Source organism: Lynx rufus, unplaced genomic scaffold (assembly GCF_022079265.1).
Source record: "Lynx rufus isolate CCGP_SWC_20201006 ecotype Redwood Valley unplaced genomic scaffold, mLynRuf1.p SCAF_13, whole genome shotgun sequence".
Taxonomy (NCBI): Eukaryota; Metazoa; Chordata; class Mammalia; order Carnivora; family Felidae; genus Lynx; species Lynx rufus.
Window position 1 is genome coordinate 59,766,604 of NW_025814827.1, and position 17,816 is coordinate 59,784,419.

The 17,816-nt window shown below is 38.6% G+C and overlaps 1 protein-coding gene across 6 annotated transcripts in view; it reads left to right on the forward strand.

The window, feature by feature from the left end:
- The window catches only part of MIA2 (MIA SH3 domain ER export factor 2), a 106,562-nt gene that overhangs the window by 17,977 nt on the left and 70,769 nt on the right, over positions 1-17,816 (forward strand). For 2 of the 6 annotated variants that reach the window (XM_047075643.1, XM_047075639.1), the window contains exons 5-7: positions 1,467-1,685; positions 1,792-1,892; positions 17,003-17,134. In XM_047075643.1, coding sequence (XP_046931599.1) covers positions 1,467-1,685; positions 1,792-1,892; positions 17,003-17,134 — 452 coding nt within the window. Of the gene's footprint in view, positions 1-1,466; positions 1,686-1,791; positions 1,893-7,026; positions 7,112-9,133; positions 9,254-17,002; positions 17,135-17,816 lie in introns of those variants that run through there. The other 4 variants (XM_047075641.1, XM_047075644.1, XM_047075642.1 and 1 more) reach the window with 3 other exon arrangements.

Consider the following 17,816-nt stretch of genomic DNA (forward strand, 5'->3'; position numbering starts at 1 on the left):
CAGCAGAATGGTTATGGGAAAGTATCCAGGCGAGGTGATCATCAAAATAGCTACTCACCATACTAAATTATTCCATTTTCAACTTATCCCCAACAGGTGGTGAAACAGTATTTTCTAATTTGAAGATTCATTTGAAGGTGGTTCCTGCCACCTGCTAATAGCAGTTCAAATTACATTTTTGTATCAAGTCCCCAAATGGAAGTATGATGTTGAGTCCCTCTGAAGTTTAATTCTGAGTTCTCATTAAAGGAAATTTACTTTCATTGGGGGGCACCTAGGTGGCTCAGTCGGTTAAGCATCCGACTTTGGCTCAGGTCATTATCTTGCTCTCTCTTTCAAAAATAAGTAAACATTAAAACAAATAAAAAATAAATTTACTTTATTTCTTAATTGCTATGCTTCTGAATCAATTTGATTTGTTTTATGTGCCCCCTCCCAGTATTGTAGAGCAAGTCTTGTGTTAAAAGCCCAGTGTGACAAGGTCATGATATAGTAAGGTCTTACTGGTTTTTAAATAAATCTTTTGTATAAAAAATGAGGCTGTAGATATGGTAAATAATTTTGGTCATTTTGACTATTTCTGGTTCTCTAACAGATAAAGTAAGAAAAATCTATCGTACCTAATTTTCTTGAATGGCGGGGATATATATTTTTGCAATAGGATTTAAATATTATACTTTCTTGGATAATAAATATATCTAACAGGAATGAAATCCTATGGAGAGCTATTTAATGTCTTATTCTTAGTCATAAGCTTATATAATAGCACAACAGCATCTTTGTTGACAGTTATGTTATTTTTTATTTTTTTTTAATAGGTTTTAGGACAAAAAGGCAATGTAGAGAATAGAATTGTATACAGTCTTAAAAATTCTTCCTTGGTAAAAGAATAAAGAAAAGCATTGTGGTAGGCTAAATAATGACCATTTAAAAATGTTCATGTCTTAATTCCCAGACCCTGTGAATATGTTACTTGACATGGCAAAATGTCATATTGCAGATGTGAGAAGAAGAGATTATCCCAGTATCACAAGGTTTGTTACAGGTGGAAAGAAGGAGGGTTAGAGTAAGGGAGAGGTTATAAGATGCTGTACTGCTGACTTTGAATATGAAAGAAGGAGCCATGAGCTAAGAGATGCAGGTGGCCTCAAAAAAGTAGAAAAGGCAAGGAGATAGATTTCTCCTCTAGAGCCAACAGAAAGAACACAGCCCTGCCAACACCCTGGTTTTGGGACTTTTGATCTCCAGAACTCTAAGAGAATATATTTGTATTGTTTAAGGCACTAAGTCTGTGGTAATTAATTACATTCGCAGTAGGAACTAATGCAAGCTGAAGTTTATGTTTTATGGAATTCTTTCTGTAATGAAGTATCACAATGACCACAAAAATTCAAAGAATGACCTGCCTAGAAAACAAAAGGAAGCCCACAACAAACCCCCCTAAACAATTCTATATTTATTCACAGATATGGTATCTGAAATAGAGTTAACCACAAGAATTAATAAAGAAGTACATTTCGAAACTCCATCTTCTAAAAATAATGATGAAAAATCAAAAACATCACTGGATACTGAAGGACCTACTCAGCAGGAAATAGACAGATCTGTGGAAAATACCCTGCCAAACAATCAAATGTTTTCAACTGATTACTCTCTGTCTTCTCAAAATTATATTGCTCAAAAAGGTAAGAAACAAGTTATTTGTTCTCTAATGCAGCAATTAAGGAAGAAATTAAATGCAAAAGTTATATCACATCAAGTATTAACATATTTTTATTTATAAATTGACAGAAGATGCTTCTGAGTATCAGATTCTGAAATACTTATTTCAAATTGACATTTATGATTTCATGAATTCTGCATTTTCATCAATTATAATTCTTACAGAAAGGGTAAGTTGACCTTTTAAATCTTTTCCAATAATTTTACCTATTTTCTAAATATAGGAGTAACTGAAAATGATGTTTAAGTGAATCCTTTTATGCAAATGTTACATAATGTTGGTCTTTCTATAAAATCTTACATGTAGGATTTCTCCTTACATGAATGTTTTGTTGCATGGATATTGTTAAGGATTTTTTTAACCTTTCCTTAAGTTTTGTTGATCATGAGCATTGTTTTTTTTCTTTCTTTCTATTTTATTCCCTTTTTTTTCAAATCAGGAGAATTATACTGAATGATATAGCTTGGAAATAATAGGAGCTAAAATGAATCTTAAGCAAATTGTTAATATCTGAATGATAGCTGGGATCTCAAAATGGTACATTATAAGACTCTTACAAAAGCAACAAATATCTTAAAATTTAACCAAGCCATAACAAAAATTCCAAAATCTTCCACTTAAAAAAAATGTTTATTTACTTACTTTTGAAAGTGGGGGTGGCAGAGGGAGGGGCAGAGAGAGAGGGAGAGAGAGAGAATCCCAACAGGCTCCATGATGCCAGCACGGAGCCCAATGCGGGGCTCAATCTCATAAACTGTGAGATCATGACTCGAGCTGAAATCAAGAGTTGGACGCTCAACTGAATGAGCCACCCAGGCACCCCTTTATTGTAAATCCTATTAAATCCTATCTCATTTATTGTAAATGAGATATTCCACAGGGCTTAGCGATAGTACTTGGCACATAGAAGGCCTTTTACAAATGTTATTTCCTTTTCTCATCTACTCTAACATATAAATAATTGAAGAAGCACTTTTATCTTCTTACATTTTAAGATGTAATTGAACAGTAGTTGCCTTAAGGAGCTTACTCTAGTTGGAGGACATAGGTAAAAAAAGCAATAATTATAATACAGTTCTGTAATAGACAAAGGAGGCTACTGATACATTAATCACCCTACGGATGCTCTAGTAGACTGACCAGAAGTGGTAGCTGGATATGGTGGGGGAAGAGAAGCCTGGGAAAGTGTCTCAGAGATCATACTTGAGCTTACCTTGAAGGAAGAGGAGGAGTTAGCCACACAAAGAAAAGATGGGCATTCTAGGTTGAGGAGAGAGCATTTTTAAAAGTAAGTGGAATAGATCATGCATTTTTGGAGAATTATAACCAATTTAGTCTAATTAAAAATAGGATGATAATGAAGATTATATAGGGATTAAATCAAGAATAGCTTCAAATATTATAATAGGAATTTGAACTCTATCTTGTAGATAATGGGGCACTATTGAAGTTTTAAGCAGTGAGTAAAATGAAAAAGTTGCATTTATAAAGTCTATCTGTCGATATTATCAAATATCAAATAAGGATTAAACAGGTAAAGACCAAAGGCAGGCCTGGTCAAGAATTTATTGCATTGCAAAATCTGTAAAAAAAAAAAAAAAAAGGTGGGGTAGTGCCTGGCTGGCTCAGTCAGTAGAGCATGCGCCTCTTGATCTTGGGGTTGTGAGTTCAAGCCCCACATTGGGTATAGAGACTACTTAAAAGTAAAATCTTAGGGGTGCCTGGATGGCTCAGTTGGTTGGGTGCCTGGCTCTTGATTTCGGCTCAGTTCATGATCACAGGGTCGTGAGTTTGAGCCCCATATCAGGCACTCAGCCCCACATCTACACTAAGAGTGCAGAGCCTGCTTGGGATTCTCTCTCTCTCCCTCTTTCTCTGCCCCTCCCCTGCTTGTGCTTGCTTTCTCTCTCAAAATAAATAAATAAACTTAAAAAAATAATAAAATAAAATGTTAAAAGGAAGACTTATTGTATTAGTTTAGGAAATAAATGGTGAAGGTCTAAAACAGGGTATATAAACTCAAATGAATGAGTGAAGCATAGGTAAAGATGAGAACTGTAACTAACTAGAGTGTGTATGCTTTCTCCAAAGTATGTAGCTGCTATTTACCTTTAGCCTGGTTTTACCAGATTTTCTGATATTTCAAGAAAAGTGGAGATGTGGATATTTTGTGTGAAATCTCTTGATTTTTAATGCTAGCAAATATTCACATTAAAAAGAAATACTAGGGGCCACCTGGGTGGCTCAGGTGGTTAAGCATTTCACTCTTTTTTTTTTTTTTTAATGTTTTTTTATTTTGGGGACAGAGAGAGACAGAGCATGAATGGGGGAGGGGCAGAGAGAGAGGGAGACACAGAATCGGAAGCAGGCTCCAGGCTCTGAGCCATCCGCCCAGAGCCTGACGCGGGGCTCGAACTCACGGACCACGAGATCGCGAGATCGTGACCCGAGCTGAAGTCGGACGCTTAACCGACTGAGCCACCCAGGCGCCCCAAGCATTTCACTCTTTTGATTTCAGGTCAGGTCATTATCTCACTGTGTGAGATTGAGCCCTGAGTCAGCACAGAGCCCACGTGGGATTCTCTCCCTCTCTCTCTGCCCCTCCCCTCTGTTCTTTCTCTCAAAAATAGATAAATACACTTTAAAACAAACAAAAAGAAGTACCATATTGGTCAGATAAAACGTTCTTTGGATCGAGTTTGGCCCACTAGCCACGTTTTTAAACTTTTGATCTAATATCTGATGGTGGTTGTTAAAATAATTGAAAGGACAAACTAGATAGATCTTTTGTAGACAGAATTCATTGGATTTAATGATTGATTGAATGTAGCATGGGAGGAAAATGGAAAAGTGAGGATAACTTACCAGGTTTCTAGCTTGGGTGACCAGGTAGATGGTGGTGACTGTGGTAAGAATCTTAGTGAAAACTGGGCTTAATAACATATACCATTTTGTTTTCAGAGGCTTCCTCTTCACTTTATTTCTTTGCTAAGTTCCAGAGAGTTGACCTTACCTGGTAAATAAGTCCAGAATAGTGATTAATTTACTCTGTATGATTTGGTCTTAAAGATGTTGATTAAAAACTTTACTTAGAAATCTGCTCCATCAAAAGAGAAAAGAAAAACTAATAGTAATGATTATAAAAAGTCATAATAGGGGTGCCTGGGTGGGTCAGTCGGTTAAGCATCTGACTTCTGCTCAGATCATGATCTCGTGGTTTGTTTGTGAGTTCCAGCCCTGTGTCGGGTCTGTGCTGACAGCTCAGAGCCTGGAGCCTGCTTTGTCTCCCTTTCTCTATGCCCGTTGCCCGCTCACACTCTGTCTGTCTCTCTCAAAAATAAATAATAAACATTAAAAAAAATAAAAAGATATAATAAAACTTTCAACTCCCCATGGAATTAGTTCTGCTTATTTGTATGTCCTCTTGACACATCCCTCCCATGTCAACCCTTCCCTCTCAAATTATACTAGTGAAATTACTAAATTAAAAAATAACAATAATTTATTAATCAGTATGCTATATTCACTGCTCCTAAGTGCTATTTAGTAAAGGCTATGCTAAGTATGTTTATTTTTGTGGACTCAGTAGATATAGTTAAACACATTTTACTTTAACTATTTTGGTTGACATTTTTTAGACATGAAATATTTTATTTAGTTTTGTGTTAATTATCTTGTGACCTTGGGGTGCCTGGGTGGCTCAGTCAGTTAAGCGTCCGACTTTGGCTCAGGTCACGATCTCGGGGTCTGGGAGTTCGAGCCCTATGTCGGGCTCTGTGCTCATAGCTCAGAGCCTGGAGCTTGCTTTGGATTCTGTGTGTGTCTCTCTCTCTCTGCCCCTCCCCCACTCACACTCTGTCTCTCTCTCTCTCTTCCTCAAAAATAAAGAAACATTAAAAAAACATTTTTAAAAAAAAATTATCTCGTGACCTTGGAAAGTCACTTATTCTGTAGGGCAGTCTCAAGTTTAAAACTCTAGCATCAGAAGCTGAGACCAGATGACAGACTGCTGGTTAAAGCTGACTTGTGCATTGTTTAAAAAATTATGAACCAGTTGCCAACATTTAAAAGGTGAGTTAATACAAAAATCTGAATTTCTGGGTTCTCTTGAAAAAGTAGAAGACTGTAATATATAGTCTTTCATTTTCACATGGCCAAAAAAACTCAAGGGGAATAGTGCTTGCATTGAATACACAGGAATTCTTCATTTCCCTGCATTTATTTCACCTGTTCGGCCTTTATAGGGCTTTAAGTTCATAATATTTGGACCAAATGTCCTGAAGACTTCCTGCCAGGTCTAGAATTCTAACAATCTTCGTGCATCTACTAAACTCCCATAACATAGTTTTGAAAAGCTGCAAGTAAATGGAAAATCTGAGCAATTTTCCAGTTAAATTTAGGTGAAAGGGTTTCCTTTTCTTTTATCTAGATGTTTCAGGTAATTGTTTCTATTTGTTAGTAATTTCGGTTAGATTTTGTACACAACATAACTTTCTTTGAATTGTTTGTAATAGGAATTAATACTTTTTATCTAGGTTATTTCATAATTGAGGAGACTCTTTGAATTCTAACATTTATCTATTCCTAACTAGAATGTTTCATTTATATGTGGAGTAAACAATGGAAATTACCTAGCTCTTGTTCAACAGGTAACTCCTGATTCAATATGCTCTGAGAACAACTCTTAAATCGCTAGTACACAGAATGAAAGCGTGGCTCAGCATGTTTGGTTTTCTTCCAAGGGACTAGATCCTATAGCCTTCGACATCGTTTAATTATGTTTAATTAAATGGGCGTAACTAGTACTTACAGCTTTGCAATAGGGCCCGCATAAGGGAAATCAATTTCTAGGTTGAGGACAAAGTTTACTGGTTAGCATGTTTCTAATGTTACTGTGACTAACATAGGAGCATTTGTTCTCCATTTCCTTCAAAGCAGGCCTAGATAAGACAGCAAAATCCCATGTCTTCTTGAGAACAATCTTTGAATGTCTTTTATATAGTTAAAATTATGTATTCTATATGAATAGACTATAAATAAAACATTCAATTTAACTTTTATCAGTTATCAAATTCAGGATATCTCTTTTCAATTGTAGATTTTTAAGAGGATACTAATGCAAATGATATTTAAGGAAAAAAAATTTAATAAGGAGTGATGTCCATGAAATTGGATTATAGGTTGGTAGTCACAACTCCACCTACAGTACCCCTTTACCACACAAGTGTCAAAACAGGATCAGTCAGTGTTAAACAGAAGAGTGCAGGATGTATTAGAATCTGAAATCTTTCTCAAGGATATGGGGAACTTAGTAGAACTTTATTTATATGTTAAGATATTTTAACATGAACTTTTTAAAAAATGGAATTGAAAGATCTAGAGGAAGAGGTAAGTTTCTATATGACTATTAAGTGTACAAAAGAGAAATTAGGTTTGAATTTGGCACCGAATTTAAGTTTTACTGTGTTTTTGCTACAGGGGAATCTTTTAGAGTTTTCAAAAACTTCGTTTATTCTTTTGTCCCTAATCTATGTTCCTAATATTTGGAATGGTAATTATTGAAAAATTGGAAAAGGGCACAGACTGCTTTAGGGGTGGGCAAAAGAGTTAAAAAAATGTTTTAGGTTATAAATAAGTCCTGAAAGCTGAAAATGATTTTAGAGTTTCCTGAAAATGTTCAGACATTAAAGAATTTTTATCAAGTAATACAATGCTCTAAATGCATTGTTCTAAGATTCTCTGAAATTTTAAGTATAAAATTCTGGTTATGCTTCTGTTTTGACTTTAATAAGCTATTAACGTAATTTAATTTCAATACACACTGACCAGCATATATGAAGGTTGTGTAATATCTTAAAAATGGAGAATTATTAAGCAATTCCTGTTTCTGATACCGATTGTTCCTGAAACTCCTTAGGCTGATGTGGCAAAAGAGAGCACTTTGAGTTCCAAAAAACTAGGCCCCATTTGGGCCCTCAAATCATTTGCTGTGAACTTGGCCATTTTTTTTTTTTTTTAATTCTTTCTGGCACAATTGTTGCTGCCAGCTTACATTAGGGAAATTTCCTAAGGATTCAAGATTTTGTTCAACTATTGAGTTTTCTCGGGTGACCTGTTTAGGAAGAAGCATCTGCTCCTTTTTGTCGCTTCCCTGAGGACTTGTAGAAAGCCGAGCTTGTTGAGGATTATCATTGCTGGCAAGGAAGACCCAGGGGTTATCCTTTACACCCATGTCAGCTAAAAGTCTCCCACGAACAAATCCAGCCCTCCGTACTTTATTCAACATACCTAAAAATAGGGTCCTAAATTTAGAAGGCAAGGTGCTACTTTCAGCTGCTACTTTTTGCTCCCCTTCTCAGAGGAGAACAGCAGTCGTCCAGCCAAGGTCCACAGGGGTCTGCTTTGGCATTTGGGCAACGAGGAGCTCATAGAGTTTAAGACAGTTCTGTCTAGCAAGTGCCCAGGTAACTTAGGTAGACATGCGTAAACCACTCGAACCTCCTCTGGGCAGTGGAGACCCGATCGAAGTTCTCTAGCGTGGGAGAGGTTAAACTCTGTCTGAACCACGGCTGACCCGAGACGCCTTCCTGTCCAAAGTCCAAAGTCCGGACGCGGTTGGCAGTACGCAGGCACGGGCCCTGCAGGCCATTTTCTGACTGGAAAGAAGGCGGCTGCCGGTTTCCTTGGGCCCGCAGCGTTCCCCGGGGTACGATGCTGTCAGGGCTTCAGTGGGGGTGACTCTTGATGTTCTGCGAGAGGAAAGTGCTGGGAGCTGGTGTTTGGCCTGGCGTCTGCCCTTGGGTCGAGGGGCCGCGCCGCGCTCACCACGTGAGGCTTGACGCCTAGGGATCTCCAAGAGAAGCCTCGCCGCTACTGCGGCCAGATTTTGGGGGCGGGGGGGGGGGAGAGTCCTGAGCCGTAACCCCACTCTTCTGGGCTAGTGGCCCACACTACAGCGCAGAGCCTGAGGCCAAATTCCACTGTCTCTGCCTCGAGACCCTCCACTTCCAAGGGTGGTCGGCTTGGCCAGGTAGAGCGCCGGCCCCTTTAAGAACGAAAGGCAAGGACACGTCTACGGACCTCGCGCGAAGATGGAGGGGAAACTTACCGCATCCTGGCGTCCCCGCCTCCCAGCCTACCCGCCTCGGCCTGGCCGAAACCAAATCGAGGGGTGGACGGTGAGGAGAGGGCTAGTTGTAGGCTCCTGAGGGATGGGTATGGACCTCCGGATGTTCAGAACATAGAGTGTAACTAGAGGCGAGGCTTCCCGGTTGGAGAGCGTTGCACACTTGAGGCCTGTCGGCTTCTTTCTCTCCAGCAACCCCCCGCAGCCGGCTCAGCAGTGGTCTGCTCCTGTTGCCCGGTGCAGGTTTGGGTTCCGGACTGAAAGCTGTGTGTTCTCTGCTGCTTGTTGTGGCTCCGCCAGGCCCGGGCTGCGGCCGCTATAGCTGAGGCAGCCTTGGCACCATGGAGGGGCCCGGGTCTGCCCCTCAGTCGTACTTGGGTCTGGTACTGGAAAAGCTACGCAGGGTGAGTCCAGGCGCGATCAGTGTTACTTGGCCCAGGGGTCGCAGGAGCCTCCTGGGGAAGGAAGCCGCCGACTTTGGCTTTGAGGTCTGAGCGGCCGTGGCTAGAGGTCCTGAAGCCAGTCCTCACCTGCTGTCGGGCTCGGGCCTGTGTCCGAGGCTGGTTCATAGGCGGCTTAGGTGGTTTTTTAGGTGATGGAAGGGGACCAGGAGATCAGGAAGGTGAAAAGAGCATTTTCCTAGCGGGATTTTGCAAAGGTGTGTTAAATGTTTTCGGGTTCCTAAAACGATTTCCCTTTCCGTCATGTTATTTATTTTGAACACGGGTCAGTGACACGTGGTTCTCCCTCTGTGAGAAACTTAAGGACTGATCCTCTGAAATGAATTCCCTTTAGTGCTGAAAGTTCTAGTTGTCTTGAAAGGACACCTAAGCCTGGATGGGGAGTTGGGATTATAATTCTGCGTTTTCTTTTACTAAAGAATGCTCTTTTGAGATACTTTACCTTGAGATTGTTCTTCGTTTCTTTCTGTGTGTGTGTGTGTGTGTGTGTGTGTGTTTAGTATAAAACGTCGTGTTAATGTAAAATCTGGAGATATTGAACTCCCAGTGTTCAAAATTTCTATATATTTTTAAGATCAGTTTATAATCAGGTTGCATAGATTTTTCTCAAGTGTTTATCGGTGTCTTTGGTGACATATTTTGGGGCACTTCTATCCCTATGTTTTAGACTATTTGCATTAAAAAGTCTTTTAAAATATTGGGGCAGTTGCGATTATTGGTTTCTTGTTATCTGTATTAAAAATACTGTTATGGTATTCAGTCATTCAATTATAGCGTGTATAGTGATTTTGTGTGTGTGTGTGTGCGTGTGTGTGTGTATGACAGTTCTGTGGAGAATCTAAATGGACTGAGTTTGGACCTCTGGTATCATGCTGTTAAAGGAGAGAAGACAAAAACAAAAACAGTACAAAGTAGAAACCGATGAAGTGCTTATCAAAGCATACACAGAAAGTGCTAAGGAAATTGAAGGGTGGGAGAGATTGTATTTTCTTGAGTGTTTAGGAAAGACTTTCCAGGCTAACTGAGTAGCTTAAGCAGAGGAGGCATGAAACAACATCGTCTGTGCAGGGAACTCAGTTTTACTAGAGTACAAACTAGGCTCGGAATGATGTGCAATAATGGTTGCTGGAGACATACGTAGGTTCCAGTTGATGTACGTGCTGGAGAGCATTTGAAGAATTTCAGTGGTTAGACTTTCAGTTTAAATAGAGCTTCCTACTAGTAGTGTATAGATGAAATGTAAGAAAAACAAAACTAGAAACAGGGTGTAGGGAAGAGATGACAGAGTTGTCAAGTAGTGATAAAGAAAAGGATATTGAATGGGGAAAATATTTAGTAGCTAAGAGCCAAAATGGGTAGGATTTTGTCCGTTGGATGTGAAGAATGAGAGAGAGAAGGCATCTACAATGACTCCCAGGTTTCTGGCTATGGCAGCTTCTTCATTCACAGAAAGAGGGTTTATTGGAAGAGAAGTATATTGTGGCATAAATGATGATTTCTGATTGTACATATTTCCTTTTCTTCACTGAAAACAATAATCAAAACTTAGTTTTTTTTTTTTATAGTTTTTTTTTTTTAAATTTTTTTTTTCAACGTTTATTTATTTTTGGGACAGAGAGAGACAGAGCATGAACGGGGGAGGGGCAGAGAGAGAGGGAGACACAGAATCGGAAACAGGCTCCAGGCTCCGAGCCATCAGCCCAGAGCCTGACGCGGGGCTCGAACTCACGGACTGCGAGATCGTGACCTGGCTGAAGTCGGACGCTTAACCGACTGCGCCACTCAGGCGCCCCTCAAAACTTAGTTTTTATAGGACTGTGAATGGAGAGACACACGAGGAATTGCAGAATTCTTGCAGAATTTTTTCTCCTGTGAATGTATTTTTACCTGGATGATTTCTTTGCTAAAAACTGCTATGCTCACCACATGGGCCTGGGGGCTAGGATGGCACAACATCGTTCTGCTTTTTAATTTTTTTTTTTTTTTAGTTAAAAAAATATTTTTTTGTTCAGCTATAGTTCACATAAGATTCAGTCTTTTATAGTGTCCAGTGATTTTTTTTAATCTTTAAAAAATTTTTTTTCAATGTTTATTTATTTTTGAGAGAGAGAAAGACAGACAGCATGAGTGGGGGGGGTGCAGAGAGAGGGAGACACAGAATCCGAAGCAGGCTCCAGGCTCTGAGCTGTCAGCACAGAGCCCGACGTGGGGCTCGAACTCATGAACTGTGAGATCATGACCTGAGCTGAAGGCAGACGCTCAACCTACTGAGCCACCCAGGTGCCCCTATAGTGTCCAGTGATTTTTTTTTTTGTATATTCACTATGTTGTGCAGCCATCACCACAATTCCAGAATATTTCCATCACCCCCAAAAGAAACCCTGTACTTATTAGCAGTCATTCTCAATTCTCCCCTCTCTCCATCCCTTGACAACTACTAATCTACTTTTTGTCTCTATGAATTGGTCAATTCTGGACATTTCATGTAAATGGAATCCTGTAATGTGTGGCCTTTATGACTTCTTTTACTTAGCATACTTTCAAGATTCATCCATATTGTAGCTAGTAATAGTACTTCATTCCTTTTTATGGCCGAAAAATATTCCATTGTATGGATATGCCACATTTTGAATATCCATATAGTTAATGGACATTTGGGTTGTTTTCACTTTTTTGGCTATTATGAGTAATACTGCTGTGGGCATTTGTGTATAAGTTTTTTTGTGAATGTCTTCAGTTCTCGTGGGTATATACTTAGGAGTGGAATTACTGGGTCATATTTACCATATGTTTAAGTTTTTGTTTTCCACAGACACTGCACTACTTTATATCTCCACCAGCAATGTTTTAATTTTTCTACATGCTCTCCAATAATTTTTTTTTGTTTGTTTTTAGCCACCTTAGTGAGTGTAAAGTGGTATCTCATTGTGGTTTGGATTTCCATTCCTCTAATTTTAATGATGTTGAGCATTTGTACATATGCTTATTCACCATTTGTGTATCGTCCTTGGAGAAATATCTATTCCTTTCTTTTACCGATTTAAAAAAAGTTGGGTTATTTGCCTTTTTGTTGTTGGAGTCATAGGAGTTTTTTTAATATATTCAGGATACAGGATCCTTATCACATACATGATTTGCAGATAGTTTCTCCCAGCCTGTGGATTGTCTTTTCACTTTAAAAAAATTATTATTTTTAATTTTTATTTATTTATTTAATTTATTTTATTATTATTATTATTTTAATGTTTATTTTTGAAGGAGAGGGAGAGAGACAGAGTGAGCGGGGGAAGGGCAGAGAGAGAGAGAGAGAGAGAGAGAGAGAGAGAGAGAGAGACAGAATCTGAAGCAGGCTCCAGGTTCTGAGCTGGTAGCACAGAGCCTGACAGGGCTCGAACTCACGAACCACAAGATCGTGACCTGAGCCGAAGTTGGACGTCCAACCAACTGAGCCACCCAGGTGCCCCATCTTTTCACTGTTTTGATGGTGACCTTTGAAGCGTGAAGATTTGGGGTCCCTGGGTGGCTCAGTTTGTTAACTGTCCGGCTCTTGATTTCAGCTCAGGTCATGATCTCACAGTTTGTGAGTTTGAGCGCCACTTGGGACTATCTTTCTCTCCTTCTCTCTCTGCCCCTCCACTGCTTGTGCACTCTCTCTCAAAATAAATAAATACAGGGGCGCCTGGGTGGCGCAGTCGGTTAAGCGTCCGACTTCAGCCAGGTCACGATCTCGCGGTCCGTGAGTTCGAGCCCCGCGTCAGGCTCTGGGCTGATGGCTCAGAGCCTGGAGCCTGTTTCGGATTCTGTGTCTCCCTCTCTCTGCCCCTCCCCCGTTCATGCTCTGTCTCTCTCTGTCCCAAAAACAACAAATAAACGTTGAAAAAAAAAAAATTAAAAAAAAAATTAAAATAAATAAATACAGTAAAAAAGTTTTGAAGCACAAAGGTTTTACATTTTGATAAAAACTAATTTATTTTTTCTTTGGTCGTTTGTGCTTTTGGTGTCATATCTAAGAAACCATTGCTTAAAATGAGGTTACAGGGATCCTGGGTGGCTCAGTTGGTTAGGCCTCTGACTCTTGATTTCAGCTCATGATTTCATCTTATGGTTGGTGGGTTTGAGCCCTGCATCAGGCTTTGCACTCACAGCATAGAGCCTGCTTGGGATTCTATCTCTTTCCCTCTTTCTCTCTGTCTTCCTCCCCCCCCCCCACTTCTTTCTCTCAAAATAAATAAATAAACTTCCAAAAAAAAAAAGGTCACAAAGATTTACAACTATGATTCCTTTTAAGAGTTTTAGCTCTAACGTTAGGGTCTGTGACCCATTTCGAATTATGGTATGAGATCCACTTGTACTAGTAACATTTGTTGAAAAGCCTGTTCTTTCTTTACTGATTTATTTTGATACTGCTGTTGAAAATCAGTTGACCATAAATTTATTTCTGGATACTCATTTCTGTTCCATTGTTTATGTGTCTATCCTTAGGCTGTTGCTAAACTGTCTTGATTATGATAGCTTTATGGCAAGTTTTGTGATAGGGGAGTGTGAGTACTCCAACATTGTTTTCTTTTCTTTTTTTTTTCTTGTTTGTCTGTCTGTGTATGGTTATATAGCTATAGAGAAGGAACTGCTATATACCTTGCATTTCTCTATAAATTTTAGGATCAGTCTGTCCTTTTTTTGCAAAAGAGGCAATTGGACTATTGATAGGGATTGCATTGATTTTGTAGATCAGTTTGGGGAGTATTGCCATCAGGACAGTATTAAGTCTTCTAATTTGAAACATAGAATGTCTTTCTATTTGTTTAGAACTTAAATTTCTTTCAACAGTGTTTGGTAGTTTTCAAAGTATAAAGTTTGCTTTATTCCTAAGTCTCTTACTCTTTTTGATGCTATTGTAAATAGCAATTTTTTAAATTTCATTTTCAGATTGTTTATTGCTATTGTATAGAAAATAGGACAGATTTTTCTGTATTGATTTTTGTATCCTACAATGTTGCTGACCTTGTTTATTAGCACTAATAGTTTCTTTTTTTTTAAACTTTTTTTTTTCAACGTTTATTTATTTTTTGGGGGACAGAGAGAGACAGAGCATGAACGGGGGAGGGGCAGAGAGAGAGGGAGACACAGAATCGGAAACAGGCTCCAGGCTCTGAGCCATCAGCCCAGAGCCTGACGCGGGGCTCGAACTCATGGACCGCGAGATTGTGACCTGGCTGAAGTCGGACGCTCAACCGACTGCGCCACCCAGGCGCCCCTAGCACTAATAGTTTCTTATTAAGAACTATTTCTTATTTTAGAATTTTAAGATTATTTAGGATTTTCTGTATGTAAAATTATGTGATCTTCAAATGGGGGTAGTTTTAGTTTTTCCTTTACAATATAGGTGTCTTTGATTTTTTTTTTCTTGCTTAATTGCCTTGGCCAGAACCTCCAGTACAATATTGAGTGAATATGGAGAGAGTGAATATCCTTTTCTTGGTCTTGATTTTATTTTAATATTTATTTATTCATATAATCTCTATACCAAACGTGGGGCTCAGACTTATATGACTTTGAGATCAAGAGTCACATGCTCTTCTGACTGAGCCAGCTAGGTGTCCCCCTTGTTCCAGCTTTGAGGTAAAAGCTTTCAATTTTTCATCATTAAGTAAGATGTTAGCTGTTGGTTTTTCATAGATGTCCCTTATTAGGTTGAGAAAATTCCCTTCAGTCCTAATTTGTTGAATGTTTTGATCATAAAGGATGTTGGATTTTGTTAAATGTCCTTTCTGTGTCTATTGAGATGATTGTGTGATTTTTTTTCCCTACTAATATGGTATATAATATTGATTTATTTTTTTTTTTTTGAACCAACCTTGTACTCTGGTATAAATGGCACTTGGTATATAATTCATTCTATATGCTGCTAGATTTGGTTTGCTATTATTTGGTTGAGAACTTTGGCATTTACATCATATATTGATGTGTGTTTTTCTTTTCCTGTGATATATTTGTTTGGCTGTCATACTAGGGTAATACTGGCCTCATGGAATGAATTAGGAAAAGTTCTCTCCTCTTTTGTTTCTTGGAAGAGTCTGAGAATGATTGGAATTAATTCTTTTGTAAACTTTTGGTAGAATTCACTAGTGAATCCATCTGGTCCTGGGCTTTTCTTTGATGGAAATTTTTAAAAAATACTAACACATTTCTGGTGAACTAGTAACGGGGGTAATGTAGGGAGAGACAGAAATTAAAGGTTTGTTTTTTGTTTTTTGTTTTTTTTTAGAAGAGGTATAATCAGGTTTATTTAATACAGATTAATGAACAACAGACAGTAGTTTGGAAGGGGTACTTAATATGGATCAGAGTTATAAAACAGATCTGGGAAATGAGAATAGACATTAAAGGGTGTTGTTCTAGGTAGAAAGATCTTAGAAAGTAAAGATTTTTCATATGGGTTTTGGGTTGAACGCTGGAAAGAAACAGACCTGATTAGACTGCAGGTTTTTTCTTAAAAGGACATTTTCCTTTTTCTCCAGGTCTTTTCTTAAAAGGACATTTTTCTTTTTCTCCGTACTATTCTCCTTTCTGTGTTTGAGTAATGTTTGGGGCCTGGTAACAAAGAAAAGAATAACCCCATTGGGTGAGGATGAATAATGAGCTGACCTAGAGAAAGATGAAATATAGAAGGAATTGTAAAAGCCTTAAGCTGTTTTGTGCTGAAGACCTGCGAGGGAGAGAAGTAGTATAGAAAGGCCATGGTTACAAGATCATGGTCTTTGAAAGAGGATTGATGGAAATGGTTAACCTTTCCTGAGTACCTGTCATGCATGTTCAAACAGCATTAATCCCATGATAGATAAGAGAATGGAGCCACAGAAATAGGGTAGATAGAGGCATTCAGATTCTAAACCCAAAGCTTCATCATTGGTTTTCAAACTTTTTTTTTTTCTCTAAGCTGCAGATCTGTTTTTTCCCCCCCATGGGGAAATCTTAAATGGAACCCAGTATATTCTATACATAAAACCTAAACTGGTTGATAGCAGGATAAGAACACCTGAGCTCAGATTCTTTCTTTGGCCATCTCTCCTTCTCTTATTCTCGGAAATCTGAGGCATCTCTGTAGAACTCCAGTTTTGAAATCATTGCGTTTCACCATACTGCTATTTTTCATCACTTGATGATTGAAAATTGCCAGAAAAATATACGTGGTACCTTCTGTTTGGTAGTATGGCAGCTTATTTCATGAAATGGATGTTAAGAGTGTTTACACATAAACCTGTACTTGTGTTTGTGTCTTAGTTTATGTGGGGTCCTATAATAAAATACCACAGACTGGGTGGCTGTTAAACAAGTAACATCGTTCTCAGTTCTGGAGGCTGAGAAGGCCAAGATCAAGGCGGAGCAGATCCTGGGTCTGGTGAGGATATGCTTCCTGATTCATTCTTCTTATAACCTCACATGGTGGAAAGGTCAAGGGAACTCTCTGTGGTCTCTTTTATAAGGGCACTAATCCCATTCATGAGGGTTCCACTCTCATGATCTAATCACCACCCCTAAAGCCCCACTTCCAAATAACCATCACACTGGGGATTTGGTTGCGACATAGGAATTTTGTGGGGCCACAAACATTCCACGTATAGCAAGCAGTTTGTAATCGACACTTTTTATCAAACGTGCATTTTTAAGAAGTTAATTTTCTTTGTCTTGAAGGTTGTGGCAGTGTTGCCTGAAGATATGAGACCAGGTCCTAATCCCTATGGTTTCCCATGGGAAATGGTAATATGTGCAGGTGTTGTTGGAGTTTTTGCTGTTCTCTTGTTTTTGTGGAGAAGTTTTCGATCGGTAAGTAACCAATACTAAGAGAATATTCATCTGTCTTCAGGTTGAACAATTAACATAAGAAATATATCTTTTGGGGCTCTTGGGTGGGTCCGTTGGTTAATTGTCCAACTTGGCACAGGTCATGATTTCGCAGTTTGTGAGTTCAAGCCCTGTGTTGGGCTCTGTGCCAACAGCTCAGAGCCTGGAACCTGCTTTGGATTCTGTCTCTCTCTCTCTCTCTCTCTGCCCCTCCTCCACTCATGTTCTGTCTCTCCTTCAAAAAGAAATAAACATTTAAAAAAAAGTTAAAAAAAAGAAATCTATCTTTTATTTTAAGCAAACGTATTAGCCTGTTATGTGTATTCCTCGTGTTAATGTGTGGCTACTAGAAATTGAATATGGATTTAGAAGAATTTTTCTAAGTGTAAAAATGTTAAAGACTTTATTTGTAGAAGTATTCTACACTAATACCCTACCTGTATTTCTTATTTATTTATTTATTTATTTATTTATTTATTTATTTATTTATTTAAATCTGTGTTTATTGTTAACAATATACTAAGAATCTGTGAATTTACCACTCAACTTGAAACCAAAACATGGACTATCACTTACATTAGGTGATCTTCCCTCATTTCATCCCCTTTTCTCCTTGTGCTAGAGGTAACCTTGTTCTGGATCCTGTGTTTATTATTCCCATGCC